Consider the following 21404-nt stretch of genomic DNA (forward strand, 5'->3'; position numbering starts at 1 on the left):
TCTATGTAATTTTGTTTTTTCATTTTCTTAATTCCTCCTCCTAATGTTGGAAAATTTGTCTCATTAAAATGACAATCAACAAATCATGTAGTAAATACATCACCCATCAGGGGTTCAAGATATTTGATAATTGACGGGGAATCATATCCAACATATATTCCTAACCTCCTTTGAGGACCCATCTTAGTGAAGGGGAATCGAATCCCACAACGAAAGCGTTTTGTTAGAACGCCTTGTATCCTGCAATTTGATTTTACATTAAACAAAATCATTATACAAAACAAAATATATAAACATGTAAATTAGCATGCTTTAGGGAAAAGATTAGGACGATTCTTACCTTTGTAGATTCCCAAGTGTCATGAAAAATCCCCTTCTAGTTCTGACGAACGGATCTCTAACGATCTTGATCAAGAACACTTTCTTGAACAATCTTGAACACTACCACGAACGTAACCTTATTATTCTCTAGGATTCCAATAGAGAGATAGGTGGTATCCAATAATTGGGAGAGGGAGAGGAGAAAAGAGTTTTAGAGAGTAGAGATGATTCTCTTAGAGAAAATTCTGCATAATAACATTAGGATGTTGTGTATTGTCAAACTTTCTCTTTGGTGTAGAATGTGTGTCTAGCAAAGGACCATATGGAAGTCTTTAAATAGAGAAGGGCTAAGTCGTTTTCCTCATATTTTCCTTTTCTATAATTAATTAAATAATATTTATTTATTTAATTAGCTCAATTAAATAAACTTATTTAATTAATTTGCACAATAATTAAATAACTATTTATACATTAAACCCAATTTAATATATATATTTAATTATCATATACATCCCATGTATATGTGCAAAAATCTCTCTATTAATTAATTTTTTGTGAATCTAACTAATCACTTGAATTAATTAATTAATTTGAATCTATTTAAATATTACTTTCTAATTTAATTATAAACCATATCCATAATTAATTATATATTAGGCACATTAATATATAGTTTCCTCAAATTAATTTGAACAATTCAAGTTATCCCTCTTAAGTATCCTCTAGTGAGCTAATGAGAGAACCTGATGGACCTGTAGATCAGAAGCTCAAACGATATGAGATTAATTAGCTAAACTCATTAACCAATTAATCAATATTTGTTAATTGTGGTACACTCTACTAAAGACCCACAGCTGTACTCTTCTCACTACAGATATATTTCTGTGTCCACAGATATAGACCATACCAGCAAGTTAATCTTTCACAGGTATTCGTTACTTCAACTGGGTCAAAATACCATTTTACCCTTAGGTTACCTGACTCCTTTATTGGGGTTGATGCCCTAAAGTCTTGTGTCTTGTAGTTTGTAAATAGTTTATACGAACGCTTGTGTTGTTAATATATGATATTTACTTCACATCTTGTATTTTTGCTCAGTTGCTTGTTTTATTTGCTTTACCACAAACCAATAAACATAAATCTTTGGTTATCTGGATGTGACTCAAGCATGTATATGGTGACATACAAATGGATCATGTCTTGAGTGATAACCAAAATGGTATGTAGTATATGGATAAAGGAGGGAAACCTTATCCTGGTAACGCTATGGATGCGGCCCGCTTTGTGGAATGGTCACAAGTGTTGTGACTTGTCACAGATGGTCTGATCCTGATCATTCGTGTTGGGGACAAGCGAGCGAGGGCGTCCTATACAAAGAGTTTGTATAAGACCTGACCACGAAGTGTTAACGTCTCGTTATATAACACCGTTCATGACAGAGACTTCACTTCACTAGGATGACCATAGGTAACATCACCTCAATCCTGATTAAGTTGGGAACTTCTGCCATTGAGGGCGGTCCTTTAATTTGTATGTGTGCGAGTGGCCAGGTCGCCGATTCAAACCTACCATTTTGGAGATTCATCTGATTTGGGAGTTGGGAACTCAGCTACACAAGATAGAATTCACTCCTTCCCCAAGGCAGGGGTAAGTAGATAGATAGCTCCCTTAAGGGCTGATTCCGGGGTTTGAACGATGTGGCGCCACACACCTTCTCTTGGCCCAAGAGGTGTTCACACATAGTTGGACTATGTTTTATTGTTCATTAGAGGAATCAGTGGTACTTAAGGAGTGAGATATAACTACAGGGACAAAACGGTAATTTGGTCCAGCTGTACTTATGAGCATCTATGAAGGGTCATCGTACTCATGATTGGTTATATTCGATAGACACAGAAATATATTTGTGGTAAGAAGAGTTCAGCTGTTGGTCTTTAGTGGAATGCCTGACAGTTAACGGATGGTCGATCTCGTGGCTAGAGAGTTTAGTCAGCTATTTACGGATCGTTGAAGCTTCGAGTCACAGGTCCATTAGGTCCCCTAGGTAGCTTGGATAAAGTCGAGAACCAGTGTTTGGGTTAATTTGAAATGCTCAAATTAACAAGAGGAAGTTCGATTATATATAATATAATTGGACTGGTTAATTATATATAATATAATTGGCTAAATGTATGAGATACATTATTTTGGAGAAAACTAGATATAAATATGATTTATATCAAGTAGAGGAGAAAATACTATAGTAGATATGTGATATCAAACTATAGGATAAAAATATAATATGATTATATTTATTATTAATTAATTGGTTAATTATATGATAATTAAGCCAATTTATCACGTTCGTACGTGGGTTAGTGGGAATGCATCGGTTATTGTAACTGATGAAATAAAAATGAAATTGTTTCATTTTGAATCGTTTGTTCAATCATCGTCTGAAAAGAAACGAAGAGAGCGCACTGGTGAATCGTAAACGATCGCTTAAGAATTTGGAGAGCCTATACCGATAGTCACTCTCTGCCTCAACGATCGTCCATCTCGCGCCTAAACGATCGCATACTAGTTCCTACACAATCAAATAGCTTCCCCAAACGATCGTAGTGTGTCCTGAGTTTGCTAAACGATCATATACCATTTCCTAAACGATCGTTCAGTAAAATCTACACGATCGTGTAGCTTCTTCTAAACGATAAACATCGTGCTATATGATAGCATTTTTCCCCTCCCACTTGCTTATCGCCTACATAATCCGCTCGTCCTCCTTCCTCTACCAAATTCACCAAAGACCACGCTTTGGGTTCTCACTTCGAGAATACCGGGGCTCTTTTCTGGCGGTGTCGTCCCCACGGCATTCGTGTTCATACAGTTGTTCGTGCTGCTGTAGTCAACGCTACTGTTGGGCGTGGTTGATCAGGTAGAGGGTTCCGGTGCGTTGAGTTTCGAAGTTTGAAGAACGTCTTCAACTGGTATGGCAACTCATTCCCTTGTTATTTTGTTGTTCAAAGCATGCTGTTAATTATGTTTTGTTTTCATAACTGTGCATTTGAATGTATATTGTGTATTTCTGTCATGGTGAGATCGGAGCGATCCGAATACGCTCATGGAACTCTTCGGTAAGAGATCCTTCATCCTTAAGTATCATTGCTCCTCTAATGAACAACCTGTTTATGGTCTAACCAATAAATAGAAACCCTTATCGGGTCAACGAGAGGGTAGGGTTCTTTATTCAAGTCCTAGAGACGCCGTTTAAGGGAACACCCATCTACTTACCCTTAAGGCTGAAAGAAGTGAATTTCATCTTGTATTATTATATTCCTAGCTCCCCACTCGGTCTCCTCCCTAAAATTGTAGACATATTAGGTCGATGATCTGGCCACCCTCACCCATACAAATCAAAAGACAATCCCTTATGAATAGGAGTTCTTATATACTCAGGATTAAGACTAAGTCTACTAGGTCATTATATTGAAATAGAAACCTAACTAGCCAACGATGTTACGTCTATTATTTACTATTTTATGGTTCAATCTTATGCAAATTCATTGCATAGGATACCCCCACTCGTGTGTCACCTACACGAACGCATTGGATCATTATGTTTGTATCAAATACAAAGTGGGTCGTATCCATAGTATTACCAAGACAAGGTACCCAGCCTTATCCCTATACTATAGACCCTTTAGGTTGTATCTTGAACATGATCCTTGTATGTCTCTACATACAGTTCGAGATTCATAAGTCAGTCTTTGATGTGAGTTTATTGGATCTAGGATTATTAAGACAAAATAGACAACAATACAAGCAATAACATTTATTGAATTAACATCCATAACTCTTTATTGATGACGGTCAATTAATAACATTTACTATGTACGAGTTTTAGAGCATAAAACCCAACACTTAGTACGTTGTGGTGGAGCAATTAGAACATATACTGCATATCCAAAAATTATCATATGGGAAATATTTGGCTCGTGTCCATAAGCTAATTGTAACAAAAAAATACTTATGATAAGATATTGGCCTAATGTACAAGTGACGTTGCATGTAAAATAGCATGTCCCCATACAAAAGTATGAAGCTTAGCTCTCATAAGCAATGGTTTAACAATTAACTGCAAACGTTTTGTGAATGATTCTGCTAAACCAATTTGTGTATGAACGTGAGCTATAACATGTTCAACACTTATCCCAATTGACATACAATAATTATCAAAAGCTTGGGATTTAAATTCACCAGCATTATCAAGATGAATTATCTTAATTGTATAATCAGAAATTTGTTTTTTTAACTTAATTATTTGAGCAAGTAATTTTGCAAATGCAAGATTTCGACTTGATAATAAACACACATGTGACCATCTACTGGATGCATCTATTAATATCATAAAATATCTAAATAGTCCACTTGATGAGTTAATAGGACCACATTTATTACCATGAATTCATTCTAAAAATGCAGGTGATTCAGTCCCTACTTTGATTGGTGATGGTTTAATGATTAATTTTCCTTGGAGAGCAAGCATCACATGATAATTCATTAGATTGAAGAATCTTCTGGCTTTTCAATGGATGTCCATTTGAATTCTCAATAATTCTTCTCATCATTATAGAACCTGGATGACCTAATCTATCATGCCAAATTGTAAATATGTCTAGATTTATGAACTTCATGTTCATTGTTGCATATGTTTCAATTACTCGTGTATAAGTATAATATAATCCATAAGATAAAGCAGACAACTCTTCCAGTATACATTTTTCATAAAAGAGTAGATATAATATAAAATACTCCATATTATTATGCTGATTTTCTCTTCAAAAGATTCAAAGAAGTCCACCACATCCAAATTTGTCATATGGGATTGATCAAATATGTCATCATTTTGGTATGCAAAATTTGCTTCCAGTTTTTTTTCCTTTTCCTTTAGGGAGCCCGACGAACACGTCTTTATGATGTCGCTCCTAAAAGACTGCTGCACAAATAAAATTTATAAATCACCGAACTAACTACTTATACTAACTAGTAGTACAAGCGGCAAGTCCGGGGTCGAACCTCAGGGAAGCGTAGAAGATTAGTTCCACGAAGCACGTTTTCAATTAAAGAGATAAATTGGGGGGTTTAATGTGGATAAGATAAAGGAAAGTGTATAAAAGAATTAAAGTGCAAAAAAATAAAAGATAGCAATGCAATTAAAGAAACGATCTAGCTTAAGGGAATCGAAATTGACCAATGTAATTTTTGTTCATCGAGTTATTTGAATGTAATTTAGTTTCTTGAATATGCCTAGCCCAATTGATTGGAATCCCAATCAATGGTCCTAATTACTTAATTAATCAACATGCATAGAAAACGAATCCGCTCCATACAAATTAACTAATCGCATTAAGTTCTTGGGATAATGCTAGGATGAGTGTTCGACTTCCAACGTCTAATCAAACATTCAATATGGTTTTTCTCTAGGTTGATAGGAGCAGTCCTTTTTGCCTAACTAGCCTATTGCTTCCAATAGGATTAACCTATAAATATTTGTCAGATATTACAAGGTAATCACAAAGCATTAAAATCACATGATGAATTATTGGGCGTCAATCAATAATTAAAATCGTGCAATTCATAAAACACAAAGATCAGATTAAAACCCATAAACAAAAACAAAAAAATTGCATTCCAACAAAACTCCCCCAAAACTACATTGCTCTAAATTTTTCTAAACTAGAAAATAGCTAGAATTTACCTTCCCATTGAGATGAAGAAGACAATCCCCACATCGTTCCATTAATTACATGAGATGAGAAGAAAAAGGGAGAAAAATACAAGTGGAGAGGTAAGAAAAGGATAAAAATCGACTGGAGGCCGATTGTGGGTCGACCCCCCCTAAAACGCGAATGATTGTATTTATAGAAAATACTGTAGTGTTGCGACGCTGCTTTGCTCCACAATGCGTGTCCACTTCAATTCGTAGCATCCGACACTGCCCTGTTCTTCATCGAATGGGTAGCTACTGTCTTATAGCATCGCGCAATGCTTGTTTGAGCATTGCGACACTTCGTCTAGGGGTGTTTTCATCCGTTCACGTCCTCTTGAAGTCCAGTTGCTCAAATTAGCTCCTAATTGCCCCAAATTAACCTAAATAGCTCGTAACGATGAATTCTACCTCCAAGATGCTCGATGTCTACAAAAACATCAAATAAACACATTAAATATAGTAAAGACCTAGAATTAAGAAGATAAAAATAACACAATTTTGGTGCTATCAGAGCCTGATAGAGATCGACTAAGTGTTTTGACGTACAATAGGTACGTGACCAATGCCTAGTCATTCTGCATCGGAAGCATTTATTTTCAACACCTTTTTGAACTCTTATCTTATGGAGCTTTTTCTTTATGATCATCATTTTATATGGTTCTTTTGAAATTTGAATGATTAGAACAACCACCATGAAAATAATAACTATTTCTTCCCCTACCACGGTCATGACCTCGACTTCAACCACAATTATTATTAAAATTCACAACATTCACTTTAGGGAATGATTTCGTCTCAATTGGTCAAGGTTCATGATTTTTCATGAATAACTCGTTATTTTGTTCGACCACGAGAAGACATGAAATTAGTTCAGAATATTGTTTAAAACCTCTCTTGATATTGCTGTTGCAAGAGCATATTCGAGAAATAAAATATAGAAAATGTCTTCTCTAACATATGAACATCAGTAATTTTATCTCTACATAACAACGTTTCGAACTGATTTTAAATAATGTGGAATTGCCACTTACAGATTTAAAATTTTGTAGCCTCAAATGCTGCATCCATTCATAAAGAACTTTAGGAAGAATAACTGTTTTTTGATGAATATACCTCTTTTTCAAACTTTTTCACTATATATGAATATCTTTTATTGTAAGATACTCCATTTTCAATCCTTGTATAGATGACGACGAAGGGAAATCATAGTTTTTGTCTTGTCTTGATTGAATGTCATATTTTCTTCTTTAATAGTCTCTCCAAAATTCATAACATTCAGTTAGATTTTGACAACAATTACCCATGACAAATAATTATGGAGTTTTTTTAAATATAAAAAATATTTAAAATATTTACACTTTATAGCAAAAGTTGACTTTTTGCTATAAAGTGTAAATGTTTTTTAGATTTTTCTATTTATAAGAATTTCCTAATATTATTGTCATTAATGTCAAGGGCTACGAATTCTAATTTCATAAGGTTTTTTATCACAACACTATCACAAAATATTGTATTTATATTAAAATTTTAATAGATATTAAATATGCAAAATAACATTAAATTTATTAATTATAATAAAGAGGGGAAAAATATAATTTAATAATAATATATAATTAAATAAATAAATAAATATAATATATAAATGAATAAAATAAAATAAATTAACAAAATATGAAATGAGAAATTTCTCTAAAATCTCAACTATCTCCAATTTTCANATATAATATATAAAATATAAATATGAGAATTTTTCGAGATTCTCCAATTCCTCCAAAATTCATGGATTTTATCTAATATATATATTTTAAAAATCCACAAATGTCCACTTATTTATAGGGATTTTGACAAGTAGGACACATTTGAACATCAAATATGACATATGACCAACACATTTGGTAATGGAAGAAAGACACTTGGCTTTTGACACTAAATTTTGGCATCTAACACATATTATAATATTTACAATAATCGGTAATATTTCGGTGGTATTTTTATTTTATTTCGGGTTAAGATTATATCTTATGAAATATTTCATATCTTAATGCAAATCCAAAAATAATATCCTATAAAAGAGTATATAATTACAAAACTTGCAAGCTTAATATAGGAAATAAAAGAGTGTGAATTGAAAACAATAACTTCAAATTGTGAATTTATTATTTGTGTTTCACGACCGCAGTCAGACCCCAATTTCAAATTGAGATTTTATTCTTTCAAAAATAAAAAATAAAATAAATAATAAAAAAGTTGAAAATTTATTGTTTAAGTTGACCGCCGCTAGACTCGATCGAGAGAGAGAAAGTGAGAGAATTCGTTTGTTATACTACAAGTCTTGCACGTTTTTTGTGCATGTAAAATACGACGCCGTTTGACATGCAACAGAACGTCCACCTACATGCAATAAATTAAGAAAAATTTATATAATTTTAATATTGTTGGTCTATTATTGTATGGTCCACAAATATTTATGAAAATATTTTTTTGTGTGAATATTTTTTTAAGATCTAGTTATGTGTTTTTAATTTGCAAATTTAAAATCTAACAAATATGATGTTTTCCTAATTTTCAATATTTTGATCATAAAATCCAAAAAGAACAAGAATGATTATTTTGACTCACGAATAAACATGGTTTAAATGCATACCAAATAAGAATTATTTGATAATATGGAGACCTTTTTTAAATGTGAGATCCTCGACATACTTCTTCAAGATGGTGTCTCTTTTTGAGTTTATCGGATCCCAACTTCTTTTTATTGTGCCGAATACCCTTTTTAGGTTTTGTGGGCTATGATACCATATCAAATAGTATGGAGTTCCATCTCAAAACTAATTGACAATGAGAGAGATAGCCAATATAATTTATTAAGAGTCTAAGGTCTCTCTTGATTTTTAAATGTGAGATTCTCAACAAAAATTTCTCCTTTTTTTTTAACTATAACATGTAATAAAATATTTTCAAAGAATTTCAAAATGTACAAAAAAAGAAAAAAATAGAAAGAAAGAAAAAAAAAAATTCTATTCACTTAGTTGAATTCAATTACTTAGATTATTTAGATAACGATTTTGTTTTTAGTTTTATATTTTTAAAACTATATTTTTTCCTCTTAATTGTATACCATGGTTCTCATATTTATTGATGATATACTTGAATTCTCAGTTAAAATTTAATGAATGGAAATAAATTTTTAAAAACAATTTTTTAGAATTCTCAAATGTTGACTTGAATTTTTAAAATATTAGTGAAAAATGAATAACTAATTAAAAGAAAGAAGTAATATTTATAAACATAATTTTCAAAAAATTAAATGCGGAGCTTACATTCTCCTTTTCAAAAATAATGTGCGTAAATGTATCAATTTTGTAGAGATGTTTATATTAATTAATAAATTATTATTTTACATATATTCTATAAACAAGTTAAAAACTGGTCATATTACTAACACTATATTTCTTGTTATTTTTTTTTTTTATGTTTTATGAATATTTATAAGGTGACAAAATACGTATCTAAAAAAAATTGTTGAATCATAATTTACTACATATTAATTTTTTTTTATTACAATGAGAATGGGATGTATAGAGATAGATGCATATCATGATATACCAAGTATTGAAAAATTTATACAAACATTATAATTTATACAATTATATAAATTTAAAGGTATAATTCGATCAAATTTTAAAATTTATATAATTTTTTTTAAAAAAAATTTAAGAGTATAATTAGAGAGAGTGATTTTTGCAATTTCCCAAAAAAAAAAATATTATTTCTATAGATTAAGAAAAAGGTTGACCTAACTCTTTTATTTCATATGGTTGGTCATCCTCAAAAACACTTTATTAAAGTAATATGTGGTCCCAACACTGTAATACATCTACTTTCTGTCTCTACCTATCAACTTAAAGCATGTCAGATTTTTTTTTGGAAATAAAATAATGTCAGATATTAAAACAAAAGGTTTAAATAATTTTTTTTTTTTTTGTCAATTTTATTAATTTCTACAAAATGTTTATTATGATATATATTTTTTAAGTTTTGACCTAATGTATTTTAAGATGTATATTTTGGTTCAAAAGAAACGATTAGCTCCTTCAGTTTTTTTTTTTTTTTTTTTCGTGCTGTCCCAATTTTCCGAACCCAAAATCTACCGATAATAGAAAATTTCTTTAAATGAAATATATTCACAATCTCAATCCATCAATTAAATATTAAATAGATCAATAACTCGGTTTTTAAAACACATAATTTATTAAGATCTCGTTTTATAACTATTTTTTTATTTTATTTTTAAAATTTAAACCTATTTCATCCACATTTTTTATAAAGTTTTGCATCTTTATTAAATACAGTAGTTGAATTTTTAGCTAAATTTAAAAAACAAAAACAATTTTTTAAAAATTACCTTTTTTTAATTCTCAAAATTTGGCTTGATTTTTCAAATATGTGTGAAAAGTATATAACAAACAAATAAATTTGGAGGTAGAAATAGTATTCATAAACTCATTTTTTTTTTTAAAAAAAAAGAGAATACTAAACGGAATCTAAATTAATATTTTAAAAATATGGAGACTAAAATAAATATTTACTTAATTTAATTGAAATAATTATTTTTATAGTATATGGTCAAAATTATTGAGTCCAACCTAACACAACTCATTAGACATATATTAATTCAATTTAATTGGCCAAACTTTCAAATTAATTCCCAATTTTCTCAAAAGAAGAAGGGAAAAAAAATCACAAAAAATAAGGAAACGGGCAATTAAAATGCGGTTATCCAACGAGGACAAGAAGCCATGTTTTTCCAGTACGTAATTCTGGATCCTTCGACGGTCGCCTTATTAAGGCTATGAGCTGGATTAACCAAAAATAAACTATTGAAAAATGAGTAAATAGGAAAAGGAAAATAGAATTCCTTTTTTAAATAAAAGAAAAAGGGAAAATGTAAATGCAAGTGAGTCGAGTCGTGGGGAGCAAGAAAGAGGGGCAAGTCAAAAGCGTCAATAAATGAAAATTGAAAACAAGGGGAAAAAATGCAGAATAGTGAAATTAGGGTTTATTTAGTTAAGGGTGGTGACTGGAAACTGGGAAGCCCCTTTTATTTGAGCGTTTAGGCGGTTTTGCGTAACCTGGTATTTGACTGTCTGCTAAGGTTGTCTGTCTCTGTCCCCTGCCTAGCACGGACCATGCTTGCCACGTGTCATCCATTTGCCGCCACTCTTCTGAACCACCTGCGCCACTCTCTCGCTTACCTGTCCTCCAAAACTATAATCTCAAAATATGTATTGTTATTATTATTACTACTACCACAAATATCATTTTATATTTTGAGTTTTGAATTTTAGATATAATATCAATTTAAATTTTAAACTCATAATTGTATCCGTTTAAACCCTGAACTTTGAGATGATATAATTTAAATCATAAACTAATAATTATATCAATTTAAACCCTAAACTTTTATAAGTGTATCAATTTAAATTCTGAACTTTCATAATTGCATCAACTTAAACTTTCCGTTATGTTTTATTTGGGTACACTTAAGAAAATTTAGGGTTTAAATTGATATATTTATGAAAGTTTAAAGTTTAAATTGATACACTCATGAAAGTTCAAGGTTTAAATTGATAAAATTATTAGTTTGAAGTTTAAATTGATACAACTTCAAAAGTTTAGGATTTAAATTAATACAATTGTTAGTTTAGGGTTTAAATTGATTCAACCTCCAAAGTTCATGTGTCTAAATTGATATTTACCCTTATCATTTATATATGAAAAAACACATTTCATCCTAGATCTTTCTTAATGTAATAATTTAGTGCTTGCTTTAGTTAGTAACGATATAGTTGATATACTTTCAACTTTATAATAATTTAATCTCTAAACTTGGGCAAGTAACAATTTAGTCATATATTTTGATATTTGTAATAATTTAGTCTCTATGATGAAAAATCTCTTCAAAATTATGTGTCAATTTTATTAGGTAATGATTAATCTTTATAGTTTATTAAAAAAATATATCTGAAACGATTTCTCAATCTATATGTGTATGATATTTTATTAAATTTTAATAATATTTTCATAATAAAGACTAAATTGTTATATATTGTAAACTACATGACTAAATTATTAATTATTAAAATTAAATGACTAAATTGTTACAAATTTAAAAGTACAATCATTAAATTATTACCAACAAATATTTATAAACTAAATTATTAAAAGTTTAATAACAAAAAGTGATTCTTAACCTATTATATACAATGAAAGATATATAATTTTAATTCATGAGTCCCTTAGTATTTTTAAATATTTCTTTTATAGTAAGTGTAAATTGAATTAATGTGGAATTTTTCAATTCTACAGCTAAATATTTTGTACTCGCCTTTATGCAATTCATCAAAAATTTATTTTTTAAAAAATATGAAAAAACATTAGTGCATCTATTAAACTTGAAAATATATATACTTTTATCGTAGCATGTATTTCACATACTCATAATTTTACACCTCTATTAGATGATATCCTATTTTAATTCAAGATTCTCATACGATTTTGATTATTATTATTATTATTTTAGCAAACAGAAAATTAAAATATTGTTGAAAATTCTTTAAACTATTGTAGTACTAAATATTTTTCAGTACTCGAGTAGAATAGTCTATTTAAATCATCCATAACTACTTTTTTAATTGTTGTTTAAAATATATATTCTTGAGATGGCTAAAATATAAAATAATATTTTGATCCTCATATTTTGTGATTTTTTTTTTTTTTCAAATGTGAAAATTTAGTTTATGTTCTTTCCCTAAATTTTAAGGTTAATCGTATTTTTTAAGTTTATGGTTGATTCATCAAGAAACTTTTATACTATCTATTAGTCTTTTCATTATAAGAAATATATTCACATGGAGTAGTTCTTTCATGAAATCTATTATTACTATTTAATAAATTTTGAAAAATTAAATTTAATATTTATTAGAAATACAGTGAGTAAAATTGAACATTTAAGTACTAAAATATAATTATACAGGGACAAAAATTGCATTTTAACTTACATATTATTATTATTATTATTATTTAATTATTGTAAATGGAATAATTAAAACTCATTTGGTAATTATTTGATTTATTTATTTATTTTTAAATTAAGCATATTTCATCAACATTTCTTGTAATAGTTTGAATATTTCCTAAATACCATGGAAAAATAAAAACGATTTTTTGAAAGTTATTTTTTTTTTCAAAATTGATTTTATTTTTTAAACTATCAATGAAAAGTATATAATAAAAAAATAGAGATAAAAATAATATCCATACACTTGATTTTTAAAAAAATAAAAATAAAATGATAAACAGACTAGGGGTGGAAACGGTTCGGTTCCGTGGTCAAATCGAATCGATTTTTTTAAAATATGAAACAAACCGAACCGAACTCAACCGATCCGCATACATGCGGTTCGGTTCGGTTTCAAATTCGGTTTTACTCTTTTTTTAAATAAATAAATAAATATATATATGTATATTAGTTTAAAACGGTTCGGTTTGATTCGGTTTTCGAAAGTGAAACCGAATCGAACCGAATTAATTCGGTTTCAAAATTTCTTCAAACCAGATCGAACCGTATTTTTAGTTTTACTGAGTTTTTAATTCGATTCGATTCGATTTTTGTAGTTTGAATGACCATCCCTAGATCAAATGAGATGTAAAAGTTTTTAATTATAATACTGTTTTCTCCTCTTTCGGGGAAAAAAAAACGGTGGTATCTTTTGAAGGCGCTAAGATTTGGCCAAGATCCGTGAGCCACCTTTTTGTGAATCGAGAGCCTTCTTGGAAGTTCGTCGCCCTTTTTCAATATAAAATTTGAAATTAATGGTTCCATTTGGACCTTTTTAGGTTCTTTTTCAACCATCCATCGAATGTTCCATTTTACTTACCATTCCTTTTCTATTTATTAAGATAATATTTAGGTACCATAATCTATATTTGAGCACAAAGTTTTATTTTATAAATGCACAAATTAACTATGGATAGTTTTACCAAAATTTATGTAAACTAAAATAAATCTTTTTTCAGGAATACAAATTTATCGGAGGTTAAAATTACAAGAATTTTCAAAGTTTTAACATTAAATTAAGTCTTAGAAGAAGTTAAAATTACAACTTCCTGAATTTTGGTGTGCAATTTGATAAATTGAAGGTTTTGTTTGAAAATTAAGGTCAGTTTATCTCGTTTAATAACTATTTCATTTTTTGTTTTTGGTTTATGAAAATTATGTCTATTTTCTCCTCATTTCTTATGATAATTTATATTTTTTTTTAAAAAAAATTACAATTGTTGAATTCTTAGCCAAATTCAAAAATAAAAACAAAATTTTAAAAATTACTATTTTTAATTTTCAAAATTTAACTTAATTTTCTAAATCATTGGTAAAAAGTAGATAAGAAATAAAGAATTTTGGAGGTGAAAATAGTGTTTATAGGTTTAATTTTTAAAAATAAAAAATAATACCGTTACCAAGTGGGACCTAAGAGAGTATCCAACAACTTGAAATTTTTTAGAGACAAATTTGGTTTTTTGTTTCTGTTTACTAAATTAAGCATATATCATCTACATTTTTTACATTGATTTTTCATTCTTAGTCAAATTCTAAAAACAAAAATACTTTGTTTCTCCGAATTTAGCTTGGTTTCAAAAGTAATATTCATAGACTTAATTTTAAAAAACAAAAACAAAAAACAATTGTTACCAAACAGGCCAAAAAGAGTGAACCTTTTTCTCTTTAAATTTATAAATAGAAAAATAAAAAAAACACAAAAAAATAAAGGCTCATTCGTTAATTATTTCATTTTTAATTTTTAATTTTTGAAAATTTAATCTAAAACCCCTCAATTCCTTAATTTCTTATATACTTTTTATCCATCTTTTCAGAAAACCTTAAGCCAATTTTTTAAAACTAAAATAAATAAATAAAGATTTTAAAGCTTGTTTTTTAATTTGAAATTTGGGAAGAATTCAACTTTTATACTAAAAAAAAATATAAACCATTATAATAAAATATCAAGAAATGAACTTAGTTTTCAAAAACACAAAATAAAAAAAAAATACAAAACGTCAACTTACATTTATTTCGATGATGTATTGGATGATACACAATCAATTTATATGAGCGTTATACGCCGACAATAGAATAGACGAATGATCACAAAAATGAAATTTAAAAACATTTACAAACAAGATAACACATATTTGTAACTTGTAATTCTTTTTTTGATTTAAGTGTCACAAATTCTTCCTTTTCCTTTTTTCTTTTTAGATCACAAGGAAATTAAAACAAGTTTTTAATGGCCCGTAAAATTGTACTTAAAAAACCCCCGAAAATTTAAAAAATTGTTTTTACAACTTGCAAGTGGCGTATCTGAGATTAACGTAGAAGTCAGTTTAGAATATTTATATTCTTCAAATTCCAACGCATGAAAGTGATGGAAATTTTAAGAAAGTGACAACGATGTCCCGTGAAATGCATGTGAAATTCTTCTCTCTCATTAGAAGTCGATAAATTTAATTCCTCTTGCTTCACCTTCACAAAAAGGATCATTTTTTATATATTGTTCACCGATAAATTTAATTTATATCATTAATACTCCATGTACACTTAAAATAGAAAGAAAACTCAACAGGTAAAAAGTTAATATTCATGTACACTTAAAATAGAAAGAAAACTCAACAGGTAAAAGTTAATATTCATAGGGAAAGAAATATGATAGAAAGTTAAATACCCAATCGACCTAAAAGCTTAGTAGATAAAAGTAAATCTAATTACCCACAAATATATGAAATTAAAGTTTTAAGGTAAGATTTGAGGAATAAAATTGATGATATTTCTCCGTACGACAGTATCTCCAGCTACTTTTGTTTGACTGGATGGAGACGTATCCTCCAAAATGTTTGGAACTTTGCTCGCTCGGTGGACTACTCCGAGATGTTCGGGAACTGTTTGATTCCTCGCCACCACATAATCCAAACTAGCTTTCAACACTCGAGGACGAGGAAGTTTTCAAAATTATTTGGGCTTTGAAAGCTGTAGTAACATTATCGGCCCATGGGCCCTACTGGAATTAGACTTGGCCCAACTCCAGCACATTCAGAGCCGAAACCAAATTGGCCCATTCCACTTCACACCTTCTCCAAGGTGCAAGATCTCTAAAACAACTAATAGAACACAAATACAAGTAAAATTAAAATTAAACTAAATTAAAAGTTCCCGTTCCTCCCATATTAATTACTTGGAGGTTATGATGATCTGGGCCCCACAAAATGCAGGTGGCAAACATTTCCTTATAACGCAAGCACCTCAATGGGGAAGAGTTTTTAGATTATATTTTCATCTCTTCGCTATGTAATTTTTTCTTTTTCTTTTAAACTTTATTCTATCTACTCAAAATGTACATAAGACCTCAAAAATACAGTTTGTGTTTGTCAATGGCAGACCTTTCACTTCAAGATAGGTTTCTGGCGGGTCTTGGTAAATGTAACATCCCCATTAAGTACTGACCCAATAAATTTTTCGACTTCTTCTTCTGTTATTTCACCTAAATGTGCTGCAAATTTCCCTTTTCGACGTTTGTAAGCGATCAATATTTTATCAGATGACTTGAATCCTGCACCGTCAAATGCATTTAGAAATGATGGTTGCTTTGATGCATCTACAAGAGCATAGGATATGGTTTCCTTTGAGCCAGGCGTAGAGTTCTGCCGTCTTGACAATGTCTTTTGAGACACCTGAAAGTTATTGAGAAGGGAGAGAAAATGTAAGGTATAACTGATAGAAACCAAAACCAGAATCACAATGTGTATTGCAATATAAAAGATAAAGAACTCACAAGATTAACAAGTAATTTGATGTACTTGCACCTTCCAATCTTTATTACTTATACACTAAATCACTCGAACTCTTTTCTTATCAACCGTATTTATAACCAAACTACTCAACAAACTTCTTAATCAATTACTATCATACCCTTAATAACCTAATAAACCCATTTATATCCCGATGGGATTCCTATAAATAACAAAGCAGGCAATCAACAAGCAAAACTGCAGCGGCTTCAGACTATATTAGTACTTCAGGAACGATAAGGCCATGAAACAACTATGGAAGTTTTGGGAAAAACAGAAGGATTGACTAGTTAAATGCCTTTTTAACTGTACCAAATTCACTCTAGAGGCAAATATTAATTAATTGCTCTGAGACTTATGTGCATTTTCATACTTAGAACTCAATGACATTAGTATACAACCTATAAGACGGATTCTATTCAAGATCGTTACAACTACTTATAGGTCAACACAAAAATAGTGTTGAAATAAGAAAGGTAAAGAACTACAAGCAAAAATGCAAAGGCAAAGCAGGCAATCAACAAGCAAAAATGCAGCGGCTCTTTAGACTACATTAGTACTTCAGGAATGATTAGGCTATGCAACAACTATGGAAGTCTCGGAAAAAAACCGAGGGACTGATTAGCTAAATGCCTTTTTACTGTTCCAAAAGTTACACCAACATCACTCTAGAGACAAATATTAAATCATTCCTATTAGACTTAGGTTTGTTTTCATACTGTAGAACTCAAAGACGCGATAGTGCACAACCTATGGGACAGATTCTATAGAAGTAACGTCATGACAACTACTTATAATCACCATGAAACTGGGGTCAAAATAAGAAAGGTAAAGAACTACAAGTTAACCGAGTAGCTTGAGGTGTTTGAGGTGCTTAGATGCTCCCTATCTTGCGGACTTCAACACTCTAGCTTGACCCATCCTATACTACTCCGTACCCCATCCTTTCCCACTCACCCTATTTGTGGCAAATCCCCCCTATCGACCTCCCTACTTTATTACTTATATACTACATTGAGGTTCCTACTCCCCCAATCATTGTGATCTAATCAAATAGTCCATCTATACTTGGTGTTGACAGAATTCTCATAGCTAGTTACCATTAGAGCTTTTGAAATTCCTTGACCAAAACATGAATAAAATGGCAAAGATGTGATCAATTTCCATCCGATCTAACTGTGAAAGTACATATACATAAATGTAAGTGTTCTCACCATATTTAGGATCAATTCCAATTTGTTCCTTGCTTTAGAAGATCTGAAGGCACCGATAACACAAACAGGAGTCTTCTCCCCACAGACAGAATCAAAGTTGGACCCTGTCAATAGAGGGATCTGATTCTCTGCAGAATCAGATTGTGTTTTGGAAGCTGGCCTTGACACTGCCTTCCTGTTCTTTTTCTCAAAACCATTAAGCAAATTACTGAGATCATCAATGGCAGACTTCAAATCCTTCACATTAATCCCTGTTCTAAGAACGTGCCTCTCCCCATTTGATAGCCAACCCACAATAGCAGGAAGTGCGTCAACTCCCAACTTCTTTACAGAAGGATCTGAAACATCCGTGACCTGTGCAATAAAAGTTAATTCCGTTATCAAGGTATGAAAATGAAGCATCTCCAAAGAAATAGCCCACAAAAATGATGGCATGGATACTGCTATTAATTTAATTCACGCACTAATAAAAGTGCTCTGATCAATTAACCAACACTCATTAACAGATACTAGCCCATACAATAATGAGATAATCAAGCAAGCTCAGTTATAAAATACCTCTGTGTCATAGAAACTGAACTGCTTGCGAAACAACCCGCTAAGGACACGCCAGATAACTGGTGTATCCTTTTTGGTTGACAAAAGCATTAAAGTGGGTAGTCTTCCTCCATCGCTGGAAGAAAAATCAAACTGCTTCAAATTGACCCGTTGCGAGAACCTTGGAAAATGCTCTTGACAAAAACTTCTCAAATTCTTCACAGCAACGTCCCCACTGTACTCTACCAAAGAACCCTCGGTGCTTTTTATGTATGAATATACAAATATCCTTGGAGTTCGATGAGGATAAATGCCGAGGTCTTTGCAGAGAGAGGATTCTGAGTCACAATCTATTCTTCCAACCTTCAAATCGAAAGGTAAAACAGAAGATGAGAACAGTGACAAGTCATCAGAAGAACTATTCAATCTTAGAAATATGAGTACTTAATCTAGCACCTTTAAAGCTCCCTGTAACGAACTGGCAACTTCCTCTATGATTGATTGAACATGATCCACCCCCTTCAAAGATGATGTGGTTGGAAACAAAAGCCAAGTCATTCCCTGGTCCACAATTTCTTTCTTAAACACTTGCTTATTAATGACCTTGATGCTTGAGGAAGTTCTAGAACCAGATTGAGCCTTAGAGTGGCTGCCAAAACTACCAAAATTACCCTCATCCTTGAAGCCACCACCAAAAAAGTTGGAGAATATATCCTCCATGCCAAACCCGAAGGGATTTGAACCACTAGGCCCACCAAAGGAAAATGAGAAAGACTGTGAACCTCCCTGTCCACCGGTACTCTGCCATTGGCCTGGCCCAAAGGGCTGCTGACCTTGTCTTCCTGCTCCGTTCGTAAAGAATGTATATCCACCACCTTGATCCTCTGAAGAGCCAGGGCCAAATCCAGGGCTACCTTTTTCATTGCCATACATGTCAAAATTTTTTCTCTTCTCTTCATCTGATAAAATTTCATAGGCTGAAGAATAAAGAAGGTCAATTGTGGTGGAAAACCTGACAATTTTTTTAGCATATAAGAGCAAAGTGAATATTTTGTCATTTTGGTGGAGTAGTAGTTTAACATGACATCAATACAAGACAGCGTTATTTTTTCTCCGACGTTGAACCTCATTAAACAAATTAAATATACATTATTCAACCAAAAATCATCCGACAATTCGAAAAGATAGATAGGGGAAAGAGATGAACTGCAGCAGAAATCCCTGGCCAATAAATACATTAATCAATCAAAGTACCGTTATTGATTTCTTCAAACTTCTGTTGTGCGCCTTTTTTCTTATTCTTATCTGGGTGATACTGAAGAGAGAGCCTGCCAAGGATGCATGGAGACTCTAATAAGTGAGAATGACTAACCCAGAAATGAAGCTTTGAGAATAAATTGTAACAAATCAAATATAAGATAGCAAAATCAACAAAATCCAGCACAATATCAGTCCCAGATGAGATTCAGTGAATGTGAACGCATAACCAATAAAATTCTGCCATGAGCTAACACAACCACACGAAGTTATTTGGAGGGAAGTGAAAGAACATACTTGTGGAAAGCTTTCTGAATTTCCCGCTGACTCGCATTCCGCTCAACTCCAAGAACCTTAATGTAATTCCAAAAAACGCAACAAAAATGACCCATTCTATTACACCATCACAAAATACTCCATAACAAAACACATGTAAAATTCTTCATGTTACAAACAACTAGACGAAAATCAAGCCGAACATCAAAATAAAAAACGTCGATGAACAACAAATGCCAAAATGCATCAATGAGAGAATAACTCAGAACAATCTTCGTTACCTTATAGGGGTCCATCGTTTTGGCTTCTAAAGAACACAGGAAAAGGAACAGAAACGCCATAATGAGAGTGATCGATGCTAAGCGAATCTCCATGTTTGGACCCAACTGAGTTTTGTAACTGATGAGTTTATGAATTGGAATTTGGGAATTGGGAAATGGGAAAAATGGAGGGAGAAATGAAACGATGAGAGGAAATTAATATAGGTTCCTTCCCGCTGTCGACAGAAAGGGAGAAATCCAGAGCCTTCCAATTTTTGCGAAGCAGTAATTTGCTTACGTGGCAGCTCCAAATCATACCACGAAATCTGACCAATGAGAATCGAGAGTTAGCTTATGTCACATCTTAAATCCATGGTTACTCGTCCTGTCTCTCCACTCTTTTAAATGGGCCGGCCCAAGTAGTATATTGTATGGACTTGTTCATGCTGGGCCCACTCAGTTGAGCTCATAATCTAGGATGGAATCCAATAGGTTTGGGCCGTTGATTTATTTGCAAGGGATTTTTACATAAAAAACCATCGTCTTATATTTAAAAAATGTCTTTAATTTTAAAATTTTCGAGAAATTCTTTAATATTATTTTTTTAAAAATTTACCATTTTTTATTATTTTTGTTCCTAATTTTTATATATATTTTTCTATTTTTAAAACTTTTTTGGAGAGAAACCTAATTTAGTATGAAGAGAGAAGATTCATTTGATATGATTTTTTTTCTTCATATTTTTAAATGAAGAGAGAAAATGTATTTATTTATCGAGATTTTTTTCTTTATTTAATTTAATTGGAGAGAGAAAATACATTTAATGGTTTTTTTTTTCTATTTTCATTGGTTTCACGTTTTTTTCTGCAGATTCATGATTATTTAAAA

At 31.1% G+C, this 21404-nt stretch overlaps 1 protein-coding gene across 3 annotated transcripts; it reads right to left on the minus strand.

Moving 5' to 3' along the window:
* Positions 1 to 15740: 15740 nt before the first annotated feature.
* LOC120091484 (dnaJ protein ERDJ3A) lies at positions 15741 to 20760 on the minus strand. Of its 3 annotated transcripts, none has more exons than XM_039049537.1 (7): positions 20538 to 20760; positions 20278 to 20333; positions 19978 to 20051; positions 19180 to 19637; positions 18745 to 19086; positions 18187 to 18540; positions 15741 to 16855 (listed from the first exon to the last, which is right to left on the minus strand). In XM_039049537.1, exons 1-7 carry the CDS (start codon positions 20628 to 20630, stop codon positions 16568 to 16570), a joined length of 1665 nt encoding a protein of 554 aa, XP_038905465.1. In that variant the 5' UTR covers positions 20631 to 20760; the 3' UTR covers positions 15741 to 16567. The 3 variants fall into 3 exon arrangements, with proteins under 3 accessions (XP_038905465.1, XP_038905464.1, XP_038905467.1); XM_039049536.1 differs by having other exon boundaries at positions 19180 to 19700; positions 20538 to 20759; XM_039049539.1 differs by lacking the exon at positions 20538 to 20760 and having other exon boundaries at positions 19180 to 19735; positions 20278 to 20339.
* Positions 20761 to 21404: the final 644 nt, after the last annotated feature.

This window comes from Benincasa hispida, chromosome 11, assembly GCF_009727055.1.
Source record: "Benincasa hispida cultivar B227 chromosome 11, ASM972705v1, whole genome shotgun sequence".
NCBI lineage: Eukaryota > Viridiplantae > Streptophyta > Magnoliopsida > Cucurbitales > Cucurbitaceae > Benincasa > Benincasa hispida.